The 19004-nt window shown below is 40.6% G+C and overlaps 2 protein-coding genes across 2 annotated transcripts; both read left to right on the forward strand.

Annotated features, from left to right (window-relative positions):
* The first annotated feature begins 484 nt into the window (after window positions 1-484).
* chchd10 (coiled-coil-helix-coiled-coil-helix domain containing 10) lies at window positions 485-12427 on the forward strand. Its single transcript, XM_031314224.2, has 4 exons — window positions 485-708; window positions 4130-4352; window positions 11747-11888; window positions 12193-12427. The coding sequence occupies exons 1-4, from the start codon at window positions 668-670 to the stop codon at window positions 12210-12212; spliced, it is 426 nt and encodes a 141-aa protein (XP_031170084.1). The 5' UTR covers window positions 485-667; the 3' UTR covers window positions 12213-12427.
* Window positions 12428-12861: 434 nt separating this feature from the next.
* Window positions 12862-17774, forward strand: ddt (D-dopachrome tautomerase). Its single transcript, XM_031314225.2, has 3 exons — window positions 12862-13088; window positions 14146-14321; window positions 17424-17774. Exons 1-3 carry the CDS (start codon window positions 12981-12983, stop codon window positions 17494-17496), a joined length of 357 nt encoding a protein of 118 aa, XP_031170085.1. The 5' UTR covers window positions 12862-12980; the 3' UTR covers window positions 17497-17774.
* The last annotated feature ends 1230 nt before the right edge of the window (window positions 17775-19004 follow it).

A 19004-nucleotide genomic window follows, 5' to 3' on the forward strand; every position in this document is an offset into this window, starting at 1 on the left:
TCTATAATCTATATGTACGTATATAACTTCAAAGAGAAATAAGCAGCATGTGTTGTAGTTAGGTAGGCTAGTTTGATAATCTATAACAGTGCATCACATTTCATAAGAGGATCATGGCCTTTCTTGTGTTTGTAAAATGTATTTATTTATTTTTTATAAAGTAAGTTATACATGTACAAATGTACAAAATGTCCCTCTGAAATGTAGTGGAGTATAATGAGTATATGTATAAAATGGAAATAATCCAAGTTTGTTCAAATTAACACAAAAAGGCTGAGCATGGGGAGACAATCAATAGCAGGAAAAACTGTGCGGATACAGCCAAGTTATGAATTTGGGTTTGTTAGAAAATCGACCAACTCTAGCGTCGGTGGCATAGGTCTGTGGACGGTGACGAGCCTGCACTCCGGTCCAGCAGGTGGAGGTGTGCCCACAGTTACAATGCTCAACCCACAGCAGAAACAAGCTCGTTACATCTCGCGACATTTGTAGGTAGCCGCCGGCAACGGCAAAATCTTAACAAGGTCAGTGGCACGTGCATGAGCACCAGCTGTCAGTGACCTAAGCAGCGTAGTGTGTTAGGAAAGAACTTTCTAGAGGCAACGACAGAGCTCCCGTTCTTTAGTCTGGTTAGTCAATCAATAAAACTAACTTTGTCGTCTCAGAGATGGCCAGAGGTAGCCGCAGCCGTTCCTCAGCTCCAGCCAGGTAAATACATGTAGCCTAACAGTTAATATAACTTCCACAACGGACTCGGTCTGTGGTGTTGGGCTATTGCAGATAGTCTCATGCTTCCTATTTAAAGCTCAGGCATTCGTTTAGACTTAGAACAGATATGACATTGATTGCCTAAGTAGTTTGTCTGTAGTCAGGCTAATAACTACGCCTACGTTACACACCGGCGGACGGCATATAACCTAATAATTGTTGCGTCATAAGTCACCGTGGCCATGTGGAGTCTGAAGTGAGGTTAGGGCTTGGCAAGGTCACACTAGGCTAGTCAAAATAGAGCTGCTTAGGGTTGTTGTCGCGCTTTTAGAGGAGAGGAGTTGGGAAGGCTTACATTCCCTGTGCTTATTCAGTTGTGCTCCAACATATGACTCACACAGCTAAGTGTGTTTCTTGGGTTGTGATTGGGAGTGTAGGCTGAAATGTAAATTGCAATTCACCAGGTTTAAGATTAAGAATAGTGTAGTTTCACTGTGTAACGTTGGCCTAAATATCTTTCTGCTTTGCTCAGTTATAATGTAGCAAATAAATGTCAGTGTTGTATCTATCTATACATAGATACAACAAACACTAGGCCTGTCACGATAACAAATTTTGCTGGACGATAAATTGTCCCAAAAATTATTGCGATAAACGATAATATTGTCGTTCTGAGACCATTTTCATCTAATATAATGATAATGGCATAATAATGCAGGTACACCTTTTCAAAGATCAATACGCTTTTATTTCTAAAGAATATTAAACACTGGAACTGGAAGACATTTTAAATATCCTCAAGAAATGAACAAAACAACCAAAAACAATAAATAAAATGGAAATGTTTCCGGCTGCGATAATTTCTATTTCAAAGTTATCAAGCTCATTTTTATTTATCATGCGATTAATTGATTTATTGTATATTGTGACAGGCCTACAGACAAGGTTACATAACAGACAAAAGAAAAGAAAACACATTTAGACATACCGGTAAGAGTATACTGTATTGATCCTAATGGGGGAAATTCCATTTTTTCCCCTCTGTTGTTAGTTATTACACACATCACAGGACCGAAATACACACACATGCCCAGGCACTAATGGAGAGATGTCAGAGTGAGGGGGCTGCCCATGACAGGTGCCCCGAGCAGTTGGGGGTTCGGTGCTTTGCCACCTTGGCAGTGCCCACTTATAAGATATATACTGGGTTCACATATCACACGAAAATCTTGTGTTAACAAACTAGCTCTGGCGCGTCAGGTTACATCATACCTGCTTGGTTTACACTTCGCCCTTAGCTACTATTTATGCGGCTTAACTCAGTTAGTTAACACCGTCTGGATGAGTGATCCTGAGAAGACAGTCAGTTAATCATTTAGTCAGTCATGACCTCTTCCCATGTGTTTTTCATCAACCAACAATCCTCAACATTAGCTGGTTCCTACTTCTCCAATGTGAGCATCCTACAACAGTTATAACGTTTGTTATTATAAACAGGTCCCCTGGGACTTTTCCGTATTAATTTGAAGGCATCACTGTCTTGTGATATTTGTCCTTATTTTATAGACTAAACAAATGTGCACGCATTTTCTCTGCAGCCCTGACTGATTAAAGATACATATTTCTATTGCAGTGCATTGTATGAAGGTATAATTAATACATTTCATAATCTACAATTTTGATATAGCTGAATAGAAAGGAAAGGTGGTGGTATGCCACAGTAGGGCTGGGCGATATGGAGAATATCAAATATCACAATATTCTTGACCAAATATCTCAATGTCGATATTGCGACGATATTGTAGGGTTGGCGCTTTTACAAAATGTTATTTAGACAATGAGAATTATTATTATTATTTTATTTAATTTTTTTAAAACATCAGAAATGTCGATTTAATGACTAAGTGGGTAAAGGTGAATAAAACAGCTTGAACAGTCTGGTAAATTCAGAAATTTACATCACTTTACCCCAATGCAGCCTTTAAAACCAGGAAAAGACAACACTTACCATATTACGATATCCATAATCTAAGACTATATCTAGTTTCATATCATGATATTATTATAATATTGATATATTGCACAGCCCTGTTAAGCGTCTAACTGATCACAAAACTCACGGATCGGATCACGGTTTTGAGTCACGGATCAGATCAGCACAAAAGAGGAGGGAATTTAAATGATCTATTAAAAATTTAATAACATTTACATTCAACAATAATTACTTCTTTCACCATTAAATTGCAGTTAAACGACAAAAACAGATGAGAAAAGGGTATTTTACAATAACTTTGAATGCACCACGAGGTTGACAACAGCAGTGACCATAGTGCTAGTTTAGTAGTTAGTGTCTTTTAGCTCTTAGCTCTAGCAGCAGACTGTTGGACGTCCCGCTGTTGGAATCCTCTACAGTGAAATACAGACACACTCTTACACCGTTTACAGTTTAGCCGTCGGTATTTTAACCGTATTTAATCCAGCTACTAGCTAACGGTAGGCTAACGTTCCCAATGCCAAGTAGAGATGGTCCGATACCATTTTTTGCTTCCCAATACCGATTCTGATACCTGAACTTGCGTATCGCCCGATACCGAGTACCGATCCGATACCAGTGTGTCATATATTTTATTATGTTTTAACAAGTGTATACTACTACTGTATGGATGTGATATGATTTCTATCTTTGTTGTCGGTCTGGCTCAGGTTAAACTCTTTGTGAAACATGAACAAACACAAACAATGAATGCCCCAGAACTTTCTTTTATTATCCAGTTTGACAGTCCGTTATAACGGAAAAAGAACATAAATAAACTACTTTAACGTAGATTTTCTTTAGGGCTTTATTACGTGGTATCGGATCGGTGCATAAATTCCAGTACTTACCGATACAAGCGTTTTAGGCAGTATCTCTAATGCCTAGTGTAACGTTAGTGTTTACTAGCGTGACATGCAGCGATGCTTCTGTTGTCTCTAACGTCTGTTTTGGAGCACCAGAGAGCAGCACTGACATTTCAGTGGCACCGAAATGAGGCAATCTGCGTTAAGGCACCAGTGCCATATAAGCACCGGATTTTAACATGCGCCGTTCACGTGAAGAGAACATTTTGTTGCCTGTATCTTTTCACGGCAAACCATAGAGATTTATCAGCTTACTTTAAGTAACAACAACAGTAAAAATGTATTTCACACACAGTATTATTATGGTTAAACTTTACAATTGATCCGCGGTTCACATGCATTCCGAACCGTGAGTGTTGATCCGTACGGACCACGGATCGACTACGGTCCGTTACACCACTAAGCCCTATGCCACAGATGGCTTTATAAGGACACAAGGGCTTTCAAAAGTGTCACTTACATATTGTCCTATTAGACCTCTCTAATGCACAAGAGATTTACTGTTTTTCAACTCTGTTTGTAGCCCAACTCTATCCCATGCGCCGGCCCCCGCTCATCCACCTCCTGCAGCCCTGGCCCCGGCTCCAGCTCAGTCCCAGGGTCCTGGCCTCATGGCCCAGATGGCTACCACAGCTGCTGGGGTGGCAGTAGGCTCGGCTGTGGGCCATGTTGTTGGCAGCGCCCTCACAGGTGCATTTAGTGGCAGCAGCAGCAGTAGTTCAGAGCCAGCCAAGCCAACATACCAGGTAAGAGGTAGAGTATAATCAGACATAGGATTAGGATGGCTGCAAAACTAAACCTAGCTGGACTTTTAACACATCAAATAGGTCATCACTGTTTTTTGGAGATCTTGCACTTCTGTGTTGGTTTGAGTCTGACTTGTCTTTGTGTTTTTTCCCCCTCCCCTGTCTGGAACTGTTCAAAAGCAGAATGTTCTACACCTGTATTATAAGAACTAATGCTGCTTTTACCTTTCTCCTGAACCATTGTACCCAGAAATAATTTACGGAAATTTAAAGTCAGTATTTGATTTGGTTGTCTCCGTAAAGTTTAAACACTACGTTCATGCGCAACGCAACATTTCAGCTGTTGTGCGACCACTTTCCACACGCGCGTTTGCCGTGAAAAGACACAGGCAATGCAATTTTCTGTTAACCGGTTAACGGCGCATGTTAAAATATGTTGCTAATATGGCACCGGTGTTCGGTAAGTTATATACCGGATGGAATAGCAATGTCGATTTCGGTGCCTCATTATGGTGCCACCTAGCTTAATGTCAGCGCTACTCTCTGGTGCTCCAAAACAGACGTTAGAGGCAACAGAAGCATCGCTGCATGTCACACTAGTTAACACTAACATTACACTTGACAGCAGGTAACGTTAGCCTACCGTTAGCTCTAGAAGTTGCGTGGCTGCAATAATAACGCTACGCTACAGTAGTAACTGGATTATACATGTTGACTGACAGCTAAACGGTGTAAGAGTGTGACTGTATTTCACTGTAGAGGATTCCAACAGCAGGACGTTCAACAACAGTCTGCTGCTAAAACTAAGAGCTAAAAATATAAACGTAATGTAAAATAACCTTTTCTCATCTGTTTTTGTCCTCTAACAGCATTTACTGGTGAAAGAAGTAATTATTATTATTAAAAGTTGTTATTACATTTTTAATAGTCATTTAAATTCCTCCCTTTTTTTTGTGCTGATCCGAAAATGTATCCAATCCGTGACTTAAAACCGTGATCCGTGAGTTTTGTGATCCGTTGCACCCCTATTTCAGAGGGATGGGAAATGATATTGCAACATTATTAAAATGTGTGGTATAGTTACATAAGAAATTAATTGCTCCAAATATAGGCAGTTTAAAACATGGCAACCGTATTGTCAATTTCGCCAACCAAAAGCTGATGCCTCACTTTAAAAAGTGAGCGTTGAGCCCTGATCTCGTAATATGATCCAGTGTTGTCTTTTCCTGGTTTTAAAGGCTACATTACAGTAAACTTACCAGACTGTTCTAGCTTTTCTATTAGCCTTTACCCACTTAGGGGGCTTTCACACTTACTTTGATTGGTCCGGACTTTTGGACTTTTCAGTTTGGAAATTTGGTCCGACCAAAAAAGGAAGTCTCAGTCCGCATCAAGCTGAACCAGGGTCTGGTTGGTTCTTAGTGTGAAAGCATTTTTTTTTTTTTTTAAGATTATTTTTTGGGCATTTTTAGACCTTTATTGATAGGACAGCTGAAGACATGAAAGGAGAGCGGCGGGGGGGGGGATGACATGCAGCAAGGGCCACAGGTCGGAGTCGAACCCGGGCCCGCTGCATTGAGGAGTAAACCTCTATATGGGCGCCCACTCTACCAACTGAGCTATCCGGGTGCCTGTGAAAGCATTTTTTGGATAGTTCGGACCAAATATAGGAAGTTCGGGCAGGCTATCGTTGTGTTATAAGACCGGGGAAGCTCCTTTAAGGAACAGCTCAGTGCTTAGTGTGTACATGAGAGAGTGTGTGTGACGGTGGATGTGCTCAGAGCAGACAGCTCAGAGAATACATCAGCAGTTTACTTGTTAAGTGGTAGTAAATGTACAGTGCAGGTTTCAGTCTCTGAATAAATGCTGCAGCTCCTCAAACCCGAAGTAAAGTTCCCGTTTCATGCCTCTCAACAACGCAACAAAAGAAAAAGAGCCGCGGCAGTAGGGGAGAGCAGCAGCAGGGCTTTAAGTATTCCGGCAACGTGCCGGATCTCCGGCGTGCGGCCTTGAGGAAAAAAAAAAAAAGAAATTGGGAACTTGCATGCGGTTTATTATTTTCGAGTCAATTGATTTCACCTACCAATCATATGAGAGGAACGCAGCTCTAACTAATGCAGGGCTTAAAGTATTGGGCCTGGTGCCCGATTTCTGGCGTATGACTATTTTAGAGAAATAAATAAATTAAAAAGTCCACGAGATCTGTTTTTGATGCGCTGGATTTAACCAATCATCGAACTTCCACCTACCAATGAAACGAGTTCTAGCCAATCAGATGCAAAGTAGGGCGGGTCTTTGCCGAAATGCGAGAGTGCGGTGCCGGTGTGGTCTCCGTGGTAACGCGGCTAAAAAAATGGAGTCAAAGTTTATCAAACTTGGAGCATGTAGATACAGCTTAAGTTGAGAAAGGAGTTAAAAACAAACGGTGCTGGGCATGAATAGAGGACAAGAGGAAACGGGTGGAGACGGGAAGCCGTTTTAGCGCTTGGTGATTGAGGGAGCCGGGTGCTTGCTTCTGCAGCGCATGTTCAAGGAAGACACTGTACGGCAGCAGCGGTAAGAAAGTGCTTGTCAAGCTCTTCTGATTTTTTTGTGCAGATTCCCCACTTGAAAGGGATTTGATGCATCCACCCCAGAAAAAAGAACTGGATTTCACTCAGTGACCAAACACTTCTTTTCCTTTTTTTCCTTCTTTTATTTTGGCACACTTCAGCAGTTCAATTTGAGTTATTGCTTCAGCCAAAGAAGGCATTTTAGATTCTTTGTAGGTCCTTAAGCTGCTTAACAGTTTTGTCTTTTCTACCAGTAGCAGTAGAAGTAGCAGTAGCAGGTGAAAAACCTTTAACACAAAGAAAAGAAAATACACATTTTTATCATATTTTTTAACCATTTTTTAAACCCATTTTAACATTTTTATAGTATTTTTTTACCCATATATAAAAGTAGTAATTAAACATTTGATCATACTTATTTAACATATTTAAAGTACAATTATTTAAACCAACACCATACATTTTAAATTAGCTCATATTAGCCCTTTATCTCACCATGTTTGCTACAAACCCCGAAGCAGTATGCACTTTTAACAGTTACCAAACACTACCTCCCCATTGTTTAGTTAACAAATATTTACAACAGTTGAAACACGTTTGAAATCAGTATGGTAAGCAGACAAGTCTCTCAGGCATTAAAGGGTCAAGTGACGCTAGAGTCTCTGTATCGCTGCCGACCGTGTGGCTACAGCTAAGCTAACGTCTAGAACAGCAGAAGCGGTTTTCAGCAGTCTCAGTTCATTCAGAGCTCCGTCTCTTACCAGCTGCCATTCGGGTGTTGTAGATCATCAGTTCTGCTTGCTTTAGCTGGCGATTGCGGCAGCTTTTTGGACAGTCTCTCCTTTCCATTCTCGCCGTTTGCCGCTCGTCAACTTGTGTTTCCCTTTACTTCCGATGTCTCCTTTTTAAAGCAGCCATATTATGCTCATTTTCAGGTTCATAATTGTATTTTAAGGTTGTACCAGAATAGGTTTACATGGTTTAATTTTCAAAAAACACCATATTTTTGTTGTACTGCAGTGCTCTCTCTCACTGCTGCAGATCCTCTTTTCAGCTGGTCTCTGTTTTAGCTACAGAGTGAGACCTCTTTTCTTCTTCTGTACTATCTTTGATTGCACTTGCACATGCCCAGTAGCTCAGATGTAGATCATGTCAGCTAGCTAGCTCCATAGACAGTAAAAGAAAGGCTGACTTCGGTCAGTTAAAAGGCAGGATTAGCTGGGAGACTTCTAAATGAGGGCGCACATGGAAGTAGTTCTTTTGTAGATTATGGTGAATTTGTGTGTGTTGTAGCAGTGCTTTGCTATTGAGAACGAGGTAGCATGCTAGCATTAGCGTTAGCATGCTAATGCTACGAGCTAATGGTTGCGGTTAGCCTGCTCGTTTCGGCTTGTGATGTCACAAGCCGTGCCGATTTTGACCAGCTCACCCAGAGACTGAAGGCAGGACACATTCAGAAACCGTATCTCACTCAAAACACCATGGATGGATTTTTTTCAAAGTTTGTATGTGTGTGGAAGCACCAGAGACACAAAAGAACACCCCAAATCCCAGAAAAAGTGATTTTTTCATAATATGGGCACTTTAAACCCCCAGGCGAAACCAAACGTATTACAAGCGTCCCCTGATCTAAAACGGCAGTGGTCGGGGCAAGTTTTAGATAGCCTTTGTGCCTCTTAACAGACACAAAATGCAGTTAATATATCTGTGCCACATGAACAGGGCCCTTACGTGTCAACAAGATGCGTTTTCAAATCAGACATTGTTTAAATTCACCTACCCTGGTCCCTGTCTCGATCCTGCCGGTAGCTAGCTTGCCCTGCTAGCTGATAGCCGTTAGCTGCTAGCTGCCCTCCGGTGAGTGTATTCAGACAGGCTTCTGTGATAATCATCCCAATAACAATCCACGGAGCGGCGGTGGTGTGGATATGTCTTCCAGAGGACAGGTCATGTCACGTCTTGAAGTTTATTCCCCCCCCTAAAAAAAAAAAACAGTAGTGCGGTGGTGTGGCTATGTCCTCCAGTTACTGAAGGCTAGCTTTAGCTTGTGCTTGGAGCAACAAGTTCATCTGCCTGTTTCCCCTCTGTCTGTCTCGTTCTTTCCAACTCTTGTGAGGCTAGTTCTTCGTCTGTATACTCGGGTTCGAATAAATAAGGACAACCATCAAACTCAAAAGGCTCTTCCGTGTGTTGTATATCTGCTATATGCTCCATAGTTACGTTACTCCAAGCCTCTTCCCTTGTAAACAACTCCGCTCTTCACTCTTCACACACTACGCTCCGATCTGCACACTACTCTTTACCTTTTCCTGCTACAACTGAATTCCCAGGAGACAGCGCGATGCTACAGCTAAGCTTCAGTAACGCTATTACTGTTCAAGCCACAGACATCGTTTATCCCGTTTCCATGTAGTTACATAGTCACTGATATGGTCATAACCACTACAGTGCTCAATTACCTATTTTTGAGGGGGAAATAATCTAAACTTTTCGCTGCGAAGGCATGATCTGTCCTATGCAGGACATCCACCACACCACTGCCGCTCCGTGGATTGTTATTGGGATGATTATCACAGAAGCCTGGCTGAATACACTCACCGGAGGGCATCTAGCAGCTAAGGGCTATCTGGCTGTACACACCAAGGTTATTATAGTTTTGCATTTTTCATTAGTTTTTATTTTTATTTCGTTTTGACTTTTTGTTTTAAAATTCAGTTTTTATTAGTTTTTATTAGTTTTTAAAGCGGGTTTGCTAGTTTAGTTTAGTTTTTATTTTTTGAAAATGCTTAGTTTTAGTTTAGTTTTTAATAGTTTTAGTCTTAGTTTTAGTTTTTTTGTAATATGGGTTATTTGTCAGGGGATTCAAAAAGATCAGAAAAAACATTGTGTAATAATAACTCAACAAAAACATCATACAATTTTATAAATATGTATTCACAATGTATTCAACAATAACACCAGTACATAAAATGTAGCCTACATATGGTCATAAATATGTAAACAGTCTACACAAGACACAGTAAGTGCAAAATGTGTAAGTGACGTGTTCCAGGAAAAAAACCTAAATAGCCAACAGACTAAAGAAGACATGAACAGGTGTTTTCAACTTTGGTTCGATTAAAATGGCGAACTTTTAGAAGTCAATCAACTCACACAGTTGTGTAGACATATCAGTCCACATATTAACCCACGCTTCCTCCCGCTTTTGGTGCTCCTGCGTATTTACTAACCAGCAGCTATCGGGTCGCCGGTGAAAGCCCTCCTGTAGTGTTCTCTCTCCTGCTGTTGTCTCCGTCCTGTATCCATACATCAATACCCTGTACCCATACATCCATGCCCGTAACGTTACCGGGGTTAGCTTCTGTTTCAGGGAAAGGTGGCTTTGCGTTCTCCTTTACCTTGTTAAGGTAAGCTAGGTTAGCCTCCTAGCTTATGTGCGCTTCTCAAATGTACTTTCAAATTCGTGTGAATTTTCCCTGTAATAAATTGTCCACATAGTTTAGCACCTTCCACTGCAAGGCGCTTTTATCTGACACAGTCATAATCAAATAGGTGCTGCTTTTTTCCGACTTTCGGTACCGCTATGATGCCAGGCGAGGGGCACGGAGCCACGGACATGTTGTGTTCAATTTGACGTGGAATGTCGGAATTTTTGGATTCACAGTCGGAAACTATACATGTCTACGGGAAATGTCATGGTCAGAGAGATATAACGTTATTTGCTCTATGAAAGATCGACAAAGACGAAAACTAAGGACATTTACTCGATTATTTTATTTTAGTTAGTTTTGCAAACAGACATTACAGTTTTAGTTTAGTTATGGTTTTTTTGTAATACCTCGTTTTTATTTTTATTTCGGTTAACGACAATGTTTTTTCCCACCTAGTTTTCGTTATTTCGTTCGTTTTCGTTAACGATTATAACCTTGCTACACACTCACCGGAGGGCAGCTAGCAGCTAACAGCTACTACAGCACTACTGTTTTTTTAGGGGGAATAACATTCAAGACGTGATATGACATGTCCTCTGGAGGACATAACCACACCACCGCCGCTCCGTGGATTGTTTGCCTGTTAGCTTGTCTGAATACACTCACCGGAGGGCAGCTAACGGCTAACGGCTATCAGCTAGCAGGGCAAGCTAGCTACCGGCAGGATCGAGACAGGGACCAGGGTAGGTGAATTTAAACAATGTCTGAGTTGAAAACGCATCTTGTTGACACGTAAGGGCCCTGTTCATGTGGCACAGACATATTAATTGCATTTTGTGTCTGGTAAGAGGCACAAAGGCACTCTAAAACTTGCCCCGACCACTGCCGTTTTAGATCAGGAGACGCTTGTAGTACGTCGCTGCAGCTTCTCCGTGTTACCTGCACTGATTCGGGTCGGGGTTTTTTCTATCGAAAGTACTCACGTAGCATACCGATCAAGACTAACGTAAAAATTGGCCGGAATTCTCCTTTAACACACACACACACACACACACACACACACACACACACACACACACACACACACACACACAGTTAAAACCATACGCTGGACGGCTGTGTAATCACTGATAACCGGGACAATTTCATAGTGGTTGGTGTAAACCAGGACATTTTAGAGTCCCGACAGGCTTTTGTCAGGACTCGGGACACGCAACTCAGAATCGGGACTGTCCCGGTCAAACCGGGACGTCTGGTCACCCTATTGTAAAGTTGTGTGACCAAACCGAAGCTGACCTCAACTACTAATCCCATTTCTGACTTTGTAGCAGCTCTGCTGTTGTGAAATGTCAAATTTTAACTCAAATGTGTGATTTCTTTTTTCCTTTTTAATTTGCTCGTGTCCTTCCAGGAGCCCCCCCGGCCTGCTCCAGCCCAGACAGGCCCCTGTCACTTTGAGGTCAAACAGTTCCTGGACTGTGCCACCAACCAGGCTGACCTGAGTTTATGTGAGGGCTTCAATGAGGCGCTCAAACAGTGCAAGTACTCCCACGGTGAGTCCAGAGTGAATGACGGCTGTCGCCACATAATGTAATACAGCACTGCTCACAGCAAGCCATGAGCACCTATTGAAAATTGTTATCTTAACATAAAGCAGTGGTTTTGATTTATATAAAATAATTAATAACACACTTTAACTACATTTGGTTATCCTGGCATATTACATGATCATGAACTTTTATGATTTTTGATATGGCAACTTCTCATGAGGAGCTACAGCAACTCCTTGAACATATGTTTAAAACAACATGATTTTAGTATGTCCCATGTTGACCTCTTTTATCTGTTATTCTGTAGGTGTGACATCACTGGTGTGAAGAATGGGCGTCAGCTGTCATGACGGACATATTTCACTAAAGAAACATACTGTAGACATGACCACATAACACTTAAATGTGAACCGTGTACCTGTACCTCAGGCAGTGAGGCACCTGATTGGTTTTGTTGATTGATGACCATTTAATGTATGAAATGTTTTTGGTTTGTACAGTGATTAACCTAAAATAAATAGCTGCTATCTACTTGCACTTTCTGTCAGTGTGTGTTGTCTTTATTTCTGTCATGTCAGGTTTTTAGCCATAAATTGTCCTTTACTGTAATATTTATTATAATATTTCCAATTTCTCATGTATTTATCAGCCAGTAACTTCTTTGTAATGAAGGAAGTGGACCAGCAGAGGCGCTCCAGCTTGGTTCTGCTGGTTCTGTTGAGGAGAACAAGTCCCCGTCGTAGCTGCGTCAAGCTAACTGACTGCACATAGCTACATCCGGTTCTGCTTTCAAAATAAAACCGTAAATTGGCGAAAACAAATGGGTTGCAAATACGGAAATTAATACATTTTATTTATTTTGTACTAAAATTGATAATTGCTGGTGTTTTATGTTAGGGTAGAGTTTTGTATCCTATGACTAATGTAAGGCTGATTGAAGAAAACACAGAAGCAGCAGAAATGTGGCTCAATCGGACGTATTTTGAAAGTTACAACCGGAAGAAGTAGGCTACTGAGGTTCCGTGGCTGTCTTGTCACTGGTCTTTCGTCCTCCATACAGACTTGTCAGCAGGCTTAATTCCAGTAGATCTAAACATGCCTTTCATCGAGTTACAGAGTAATTTACCGGCCAGCTCCTTTTCTGAAGACTTTCTGAAGAAGCTGTGCTCCTGCGCCGCAGCTGCTCTGGGAAAGCCGGTGGAAGTGAGTACATTTCCAGCTAACGTTACAAGGTTACAACCAGAGCAGCTTCGACATGCAGCATGTCCATAAAAGCAGCACAGTTGGTTAACGTTAATCTTGTCCTACAGTCGTGCATATTAATATCAATATGTTCACGTGCATCTCTGTGTAAGCCGCTTTACGTTTCTTATGTAGTTAACCCTCCTGTTGTTTTCGGGTCAAATTTGACCCATTTTCAAAAAATGTCTATCAGAAATTTGGATTTCTTTCAACCAAATTGCCAAAAATTAACATGGATTAACGCTATTCTCAAGTAAAATGAAGGATCAGTACACTACTTTCATTGAATTTGGGGTGTTTTAATCAATTTTATAGCATAGTTCTGCTTTTTAAACTAAAAGTTAGGTTTAGTGTCCGTGATTTCCAAGAAGTGTAAAACTCGTTGAATGAGTTGGTAGTAGTGGGAAAAAGCGTCAAACGTAAAAGTGACGAAAAATGTCGGAAAAAAAGGGTGAAAAACTTAGAAAAAAAACGTTGAAAAAAGCAAAAAACATATTGGAAAAAAAATGCGACAATAAAAAAAAAAACTTCAACAAAAATGGCCAGAAGCCCAGGGTAAAAAATGTTGAAAAAAAGTGTCAAAATGTCTTTAGTCGGGAGGACAACACAGGGGTTAACACAGAAGTAACTCTACCGACACTCAAACGCAGCCTAACCATTAACATGAGTGGACTTCTTGATTCTTACCCAGCCTGAAGGATTAAGAATAGATTTGAAACCTATTTTTCTTTTACCATGCAACACACACACTTTTAAATATCTGTTTTAACATTAATATTGTTTTCTACTGTTTAACTGATTAAACAGTAACTGCTAGTTGATGTGTTGCTCAAGGACACTTGGGCAGGCTTTAACACACAGGAGAATGAACTCTGACCTTGTGGTGGGGAAATGTGCTTACTTAGTCTTTGTTGATTTAGATGTTGTGTATTTCCACTCACTCTTCCCCCTCTGTTATGTGGATCCATATTTAACTGCTTCCCCCTCACTGTTGCCGGTCACGGTGGTCGTCTTTCAGAGGATGAATGTGGTGGTGAAGCCCGGGTTGCCGATGCTGATTGCTGGCTCCTGCTCTCCGTGTGTGATGCTGTCGGTGTCTGCTATCGGTGTGACTGACACTGCTGACAAGAACAAGGAGCACAGTGCCAAGATCTTTGAGTTTCTGACCGGAGAACTTGGTCTGGCTGAAGAAAGGTGAGCTCTGCCTGCGCACATATCAGTTTGCATAGCAGTGTGAGGACACACTGGAGTCTTCAGGACTGTTGTGTAATTACAAGGCTTGTACTTAATCCAAAGGTTTTCCTAGGAAAAAAGTTTGGATGCACAAATTCATTTTTTTTTTAATTCAATAGTGGGACATCTGTGCTTTGTACCCTACAGCTGCACGTAAACCAGGGCTGTCCCCTCGATAATCTGAGAGTTACCACAAAGTTCCTCAGTAAAATATAACAACAGTTACATTAGATTTTGAATAAACTTTGTGTAAATAATTAACAATGACTAAAATACATGTGTCACAACCTCCCAATCTGCTTGGCTATGTTCACTAAGCTACAGTTTGTACCTTAATAAATTAATAACAAATAGCTTTTTGTCATATTTGCATAAACTGTCCCTATGTCTTGACAGAACTACAGGAAAGAGATAATCTGTGTAGAAATCACATTCCTCTGCCTCCTGGTGCTCCAAAAGGCACAAGATAAACAACCAATCAGAGCTGAGGTGTCTCTAACGCAGTATCAGTGACGCGTTATTATGAAACCCTTCGAGGCAAGACCCGCCCTTCAATAGCATTTACACACTGCTATTGGTCAGGCCTCCATGCTTACGCAAGGTAACGTAACCTGGTTTGTTCAGGTCCTATCACCTGACCAGTCAGCTATCCTAACCTTAACCACTCGAGGTCAATGCCTAACCCCAACCAATGGAGCTGCTTCGTAGGGCGGGACTTGTCTAGAAGTTACGTGGGATCCCTATTAACGCATCAGTGACAGCTTGTGAACTGTGATCAAACTAGGCAGCACTGATCAATAATGAATCAAGATCCTGTTTTGCATTGCCTATTTCTAGCCTCAAATGTTTTCAGAAACATATTTTAGTGTACTGTTTGGCTGTGAAAGGAGACCGTTTGCTCCGGCCTGGTGGGCAGTGCTTGGTTTTTGGCTTGCATGTTTTCAACGTGGAGGCAGGGTCACAAACTTTCTTCTTTGGGCTGAAACTTTGACCGCAGCTCACAAGCAGCCATTGACACTAAGTTAGAGACTCCTTGGCTCTGATTGGTTGTTTTCCTTCAGGCGTGGTGGCCATTAGGAGCACCAGGAGGAGGCAGAGGAACATGAGTTCCTTCACAGATTATCTGTCTCATGTGCTACTGTCAGGATTTCGTGAAATTTCAGCAATTACGACAAAATCTTATTTTTCTAAAAGTTACCTACTAAACCTTATTAGAAGATTTTTTTAACCAATATTGCAATTGCGCTTTAAAAAGTGATTATTTGTTAGGCTCTTTATCAGCTGTATTATTCAACAAAGACAAACAATAAATGATTGTATAGTATTACCAACATAATAATAGATAGATTAAACATAAACGGTTCTTTCCTGGAGGCCAGGCCTGTATGTTATTATGAAATTAGGTGATGCATGAATTTATATGAATGATGTGTTATTATAAACTACTTTTATTATTTATAGACTAGTATATTGACTGATTTGTTGAACGCCCCGGCCTTGTAAACATGTAATAATTATGACAACATAAAGCACTGACAAATACGCCAGGTGTAAACATTAATATTAAGTCAGTTACATATCACACAAACAGATTGCAGAAATGCACTTTTTAAACACTGTCTGTGAACTTCACTGGACAGTCTTTAAATATGTATGTGCACAATGAGTATGACACTGCCAGCCATAGTGATCCTACGGCTTGACCACATCAAAACTTTCTGTTGACATGTAGCTCCAGTATGGCGACCTGGCTAAAATATGTGCGGGGGGGGGGCACATTGTACCTCTTATCCAGTGTATTTATTAAAGCCACGAGCCCAGGCCTGGTTACCGGGTGCATCATATCTTCCGCGTTCCGGCTTTTTGGTGTTTTGTTAGATACAGGTTAGTAGAGTTAGCAGGGCAGGTTTTGCACAACCCCTGACGCTGTGCAGCAACTTGGCAAGTATCTTATTTTTAATGTTGATTTCACAATCTGACTCACAAGATTGAAGAAACGCAGCAGGTTCATTAATAAGCGCCCCCTTTGCTGTAGAGATGTTTACTAGTTTTTTGAGGACTGGGCTTTTCCACTGAGAACTTTTTGCAGTACTGTTGACAACTTTGTCACCCTCACCTTGCAGGTCATAGTATAGGTCCCTACTAACCACATAGTATTATAGTATTATAATAATATAGTATTTTAATTCAAGAAAACCTATTTCTGCCATCCACTACTGTGTGCTGACTGACAATGCTGTATCTCTGTTGTGGAGCAGTTTTACTCCAGCAGAGCCAGGTTATATAAAGGTGGATGCTTTAACAAATATGTAATAAGATAGCTTCCTCCAGTTTGGACCCTCTTTATTCCCTCAAAGTTCAGCATTGCCAATATGATTTCCAATTGGTCCACAGCAATTCACATGTCAAAATTGACCAAAAAATTATTATAGGCAAAACCACAGTGCAAACTTAATGTATCTCATCACTGGGCGTGAATCCACTGATGACAACAATTCCATTAAAATCAACTGATTGGCCTGAATTGACTGTCTGTTATAAATGCTGTCCCTTACAGTAGAAACAGCTCTGGGCTCAGCCTACAGGTCTGGATGGTTGTATTTTTAACTTTTTAGCCCTAAAATTAGTTATTCATTGTGTTTGCTTTTCATGTCAAACTTGGGTTGGCTTTTCAATTTAACAATAAGACATCAGAACAATCTTACACACTTATTACTAAATGGTACATGTCTCAGATGGACTTAAATTCACCAGGTACAGTAGTGCCCTTGTCCTGGTCTTTACTGCCGTTATCAATTTTTGTTTATAATCTGGCTGCACTGGTTTGTAGACAGGCAGAACTCAGTCTTGTAAAATGGACTGTCTGGGTTAAAACTAAAGACACGACAGACTCACTGGGTTTCTCCAAAGGAAATATGGCATTAGATTTTGACAGGAAGTGATGAATCATAAACTAATTCTTCAAGACTGAGAGCAGCACTCCTTGATCAGCACACAGCAGCTCTTTCATATTTGAATGAATGCACAGGGTAAATGATTGACAGCTTTTGTTCTGATTCCCAGGATTGTGATTGTGTTCCACGCGCTGCAGCCTCACCAGGTCGGGAAGAAGGGAACCGTCATGAGCTTCTTGTGAAAGACGTTGCGCTAATACATTGCACAATCTAAATCCTGGGAGAAGGAAGAAGACACTAGATCAGTATGAATCACACACTGAAGTAAAGATGAATTCACTTTGAGGTCAGGTACTGTATGTTCCATATCCAGGTGCACTGCCTGGCCAATATGTTACACGTTTGCAGTTCCTAAAGCTGTAAAACATAATGTTAATAACTTGTATTTTTATTGATGAAAAGACTTGTTGCTTTTGTAACCTTCACTTGTATTACATATTATTAAAGAAGACAAATGAGAGTTGACTCCCTGTTGAATCCAGTCCAGCCACTCAGCTAACACCAACAGACACTGTGGGCTCAATGTCAGTTTGAGGGTGAACCTGTTTAGTCAGTTTGTCCCCATCAGGTCTGGGTGAACCTTGATGAGATTGAAGCAAGTTCATGGACTGGCCTGTAAAAACTATTAGTATTAGAATAATACATGTATTTTATTTTTCTTTATTACATAAAGCAGGTTCATTTGAGAATAACACCATTAATAAACATTCTTCCATTTTTCATTACTTTGACTTAATGACATTATTTTAGAAGGCTTTTTATTAAATAAAAAGTAAGTTGAAATCATTCAATTTTGATGGAAAGAAAGAACTGTTGCCTCTTTTGTTAATAATGACATTTCTACACCAAGCTTTTTAGTAACCACAGATGTCTGTTTAAAATCTCGAGATGCATTGGAGTCTAAAAAAGAGTCTTGTTTTTTGTGTTCATGGAGATTTTCTGCTGCGATTTGCCAATTAGAATGTCTGACAATCAAAAATACAACGTCAACAGCAGATACTTTAGATCCCAGTTTATAATTGGTTATGCAAGGCAACCATGATCATATCATCTTTTATATTCATTTTAATTTGACCATACTGGCATCATGGCTGTTAGTAGAAAAAAAAACAATTCATTCACAGAGCCATACAATAATCAATCAATCAGTACATTTAAATCCTAGTTTATTGATAGTTTGTTGTTTGAAAATGTGTATACAATGTTTCATAACCACTTAATTTCTACTGTAATGACTAACAACTATGTCCTACTGTCTTCCAATCTGGTCTCTTACCACCAAGGAAATTACTGAACTGACTATACAATCGAGCTCTTAAGCTCCACAGTAATCTTCCAAAGTGGTCTCACCACTGTATTGCACTCGCACGCTCAAACGCTCAGACTTATCAGAACTACATAAACAGCCACGCTATAACATTTTATTTTCAGATTCAAAATAGCACTTCACCAACACTTGCTGGACTTCCCCCGACACACAGTATGAGACCAGTACGCCTCACTAGGTCAGTCTCACAGGCATTCATTCCAGTCCCCCCCCCCATACAAAAACAACTATGGTCAGAAATCATTTTTTCATACATACACCAACATTTGGAATGACATCACCCATCACATCAGAACACTACCATCTATCACATATTTCAAAAAGGCATACAAACTGTTGCTTCTCAACAGTTATACCTGCACA

The sequence above is a fragment of the Sander lucioperca genome, chromosome 4 (assembly GCF_008315115.2).
Source record: "Sander lucioperca isolate FBNREF2018 chromosome 4, SLUC_FBN_1.2, whole genome shotgun sequence".
Lineage (NCBI taxonomy): Eukaryota > Metazoa > Chordata > Actinopteri > Perciformes > Percidae > Sander > Sander lucioperca.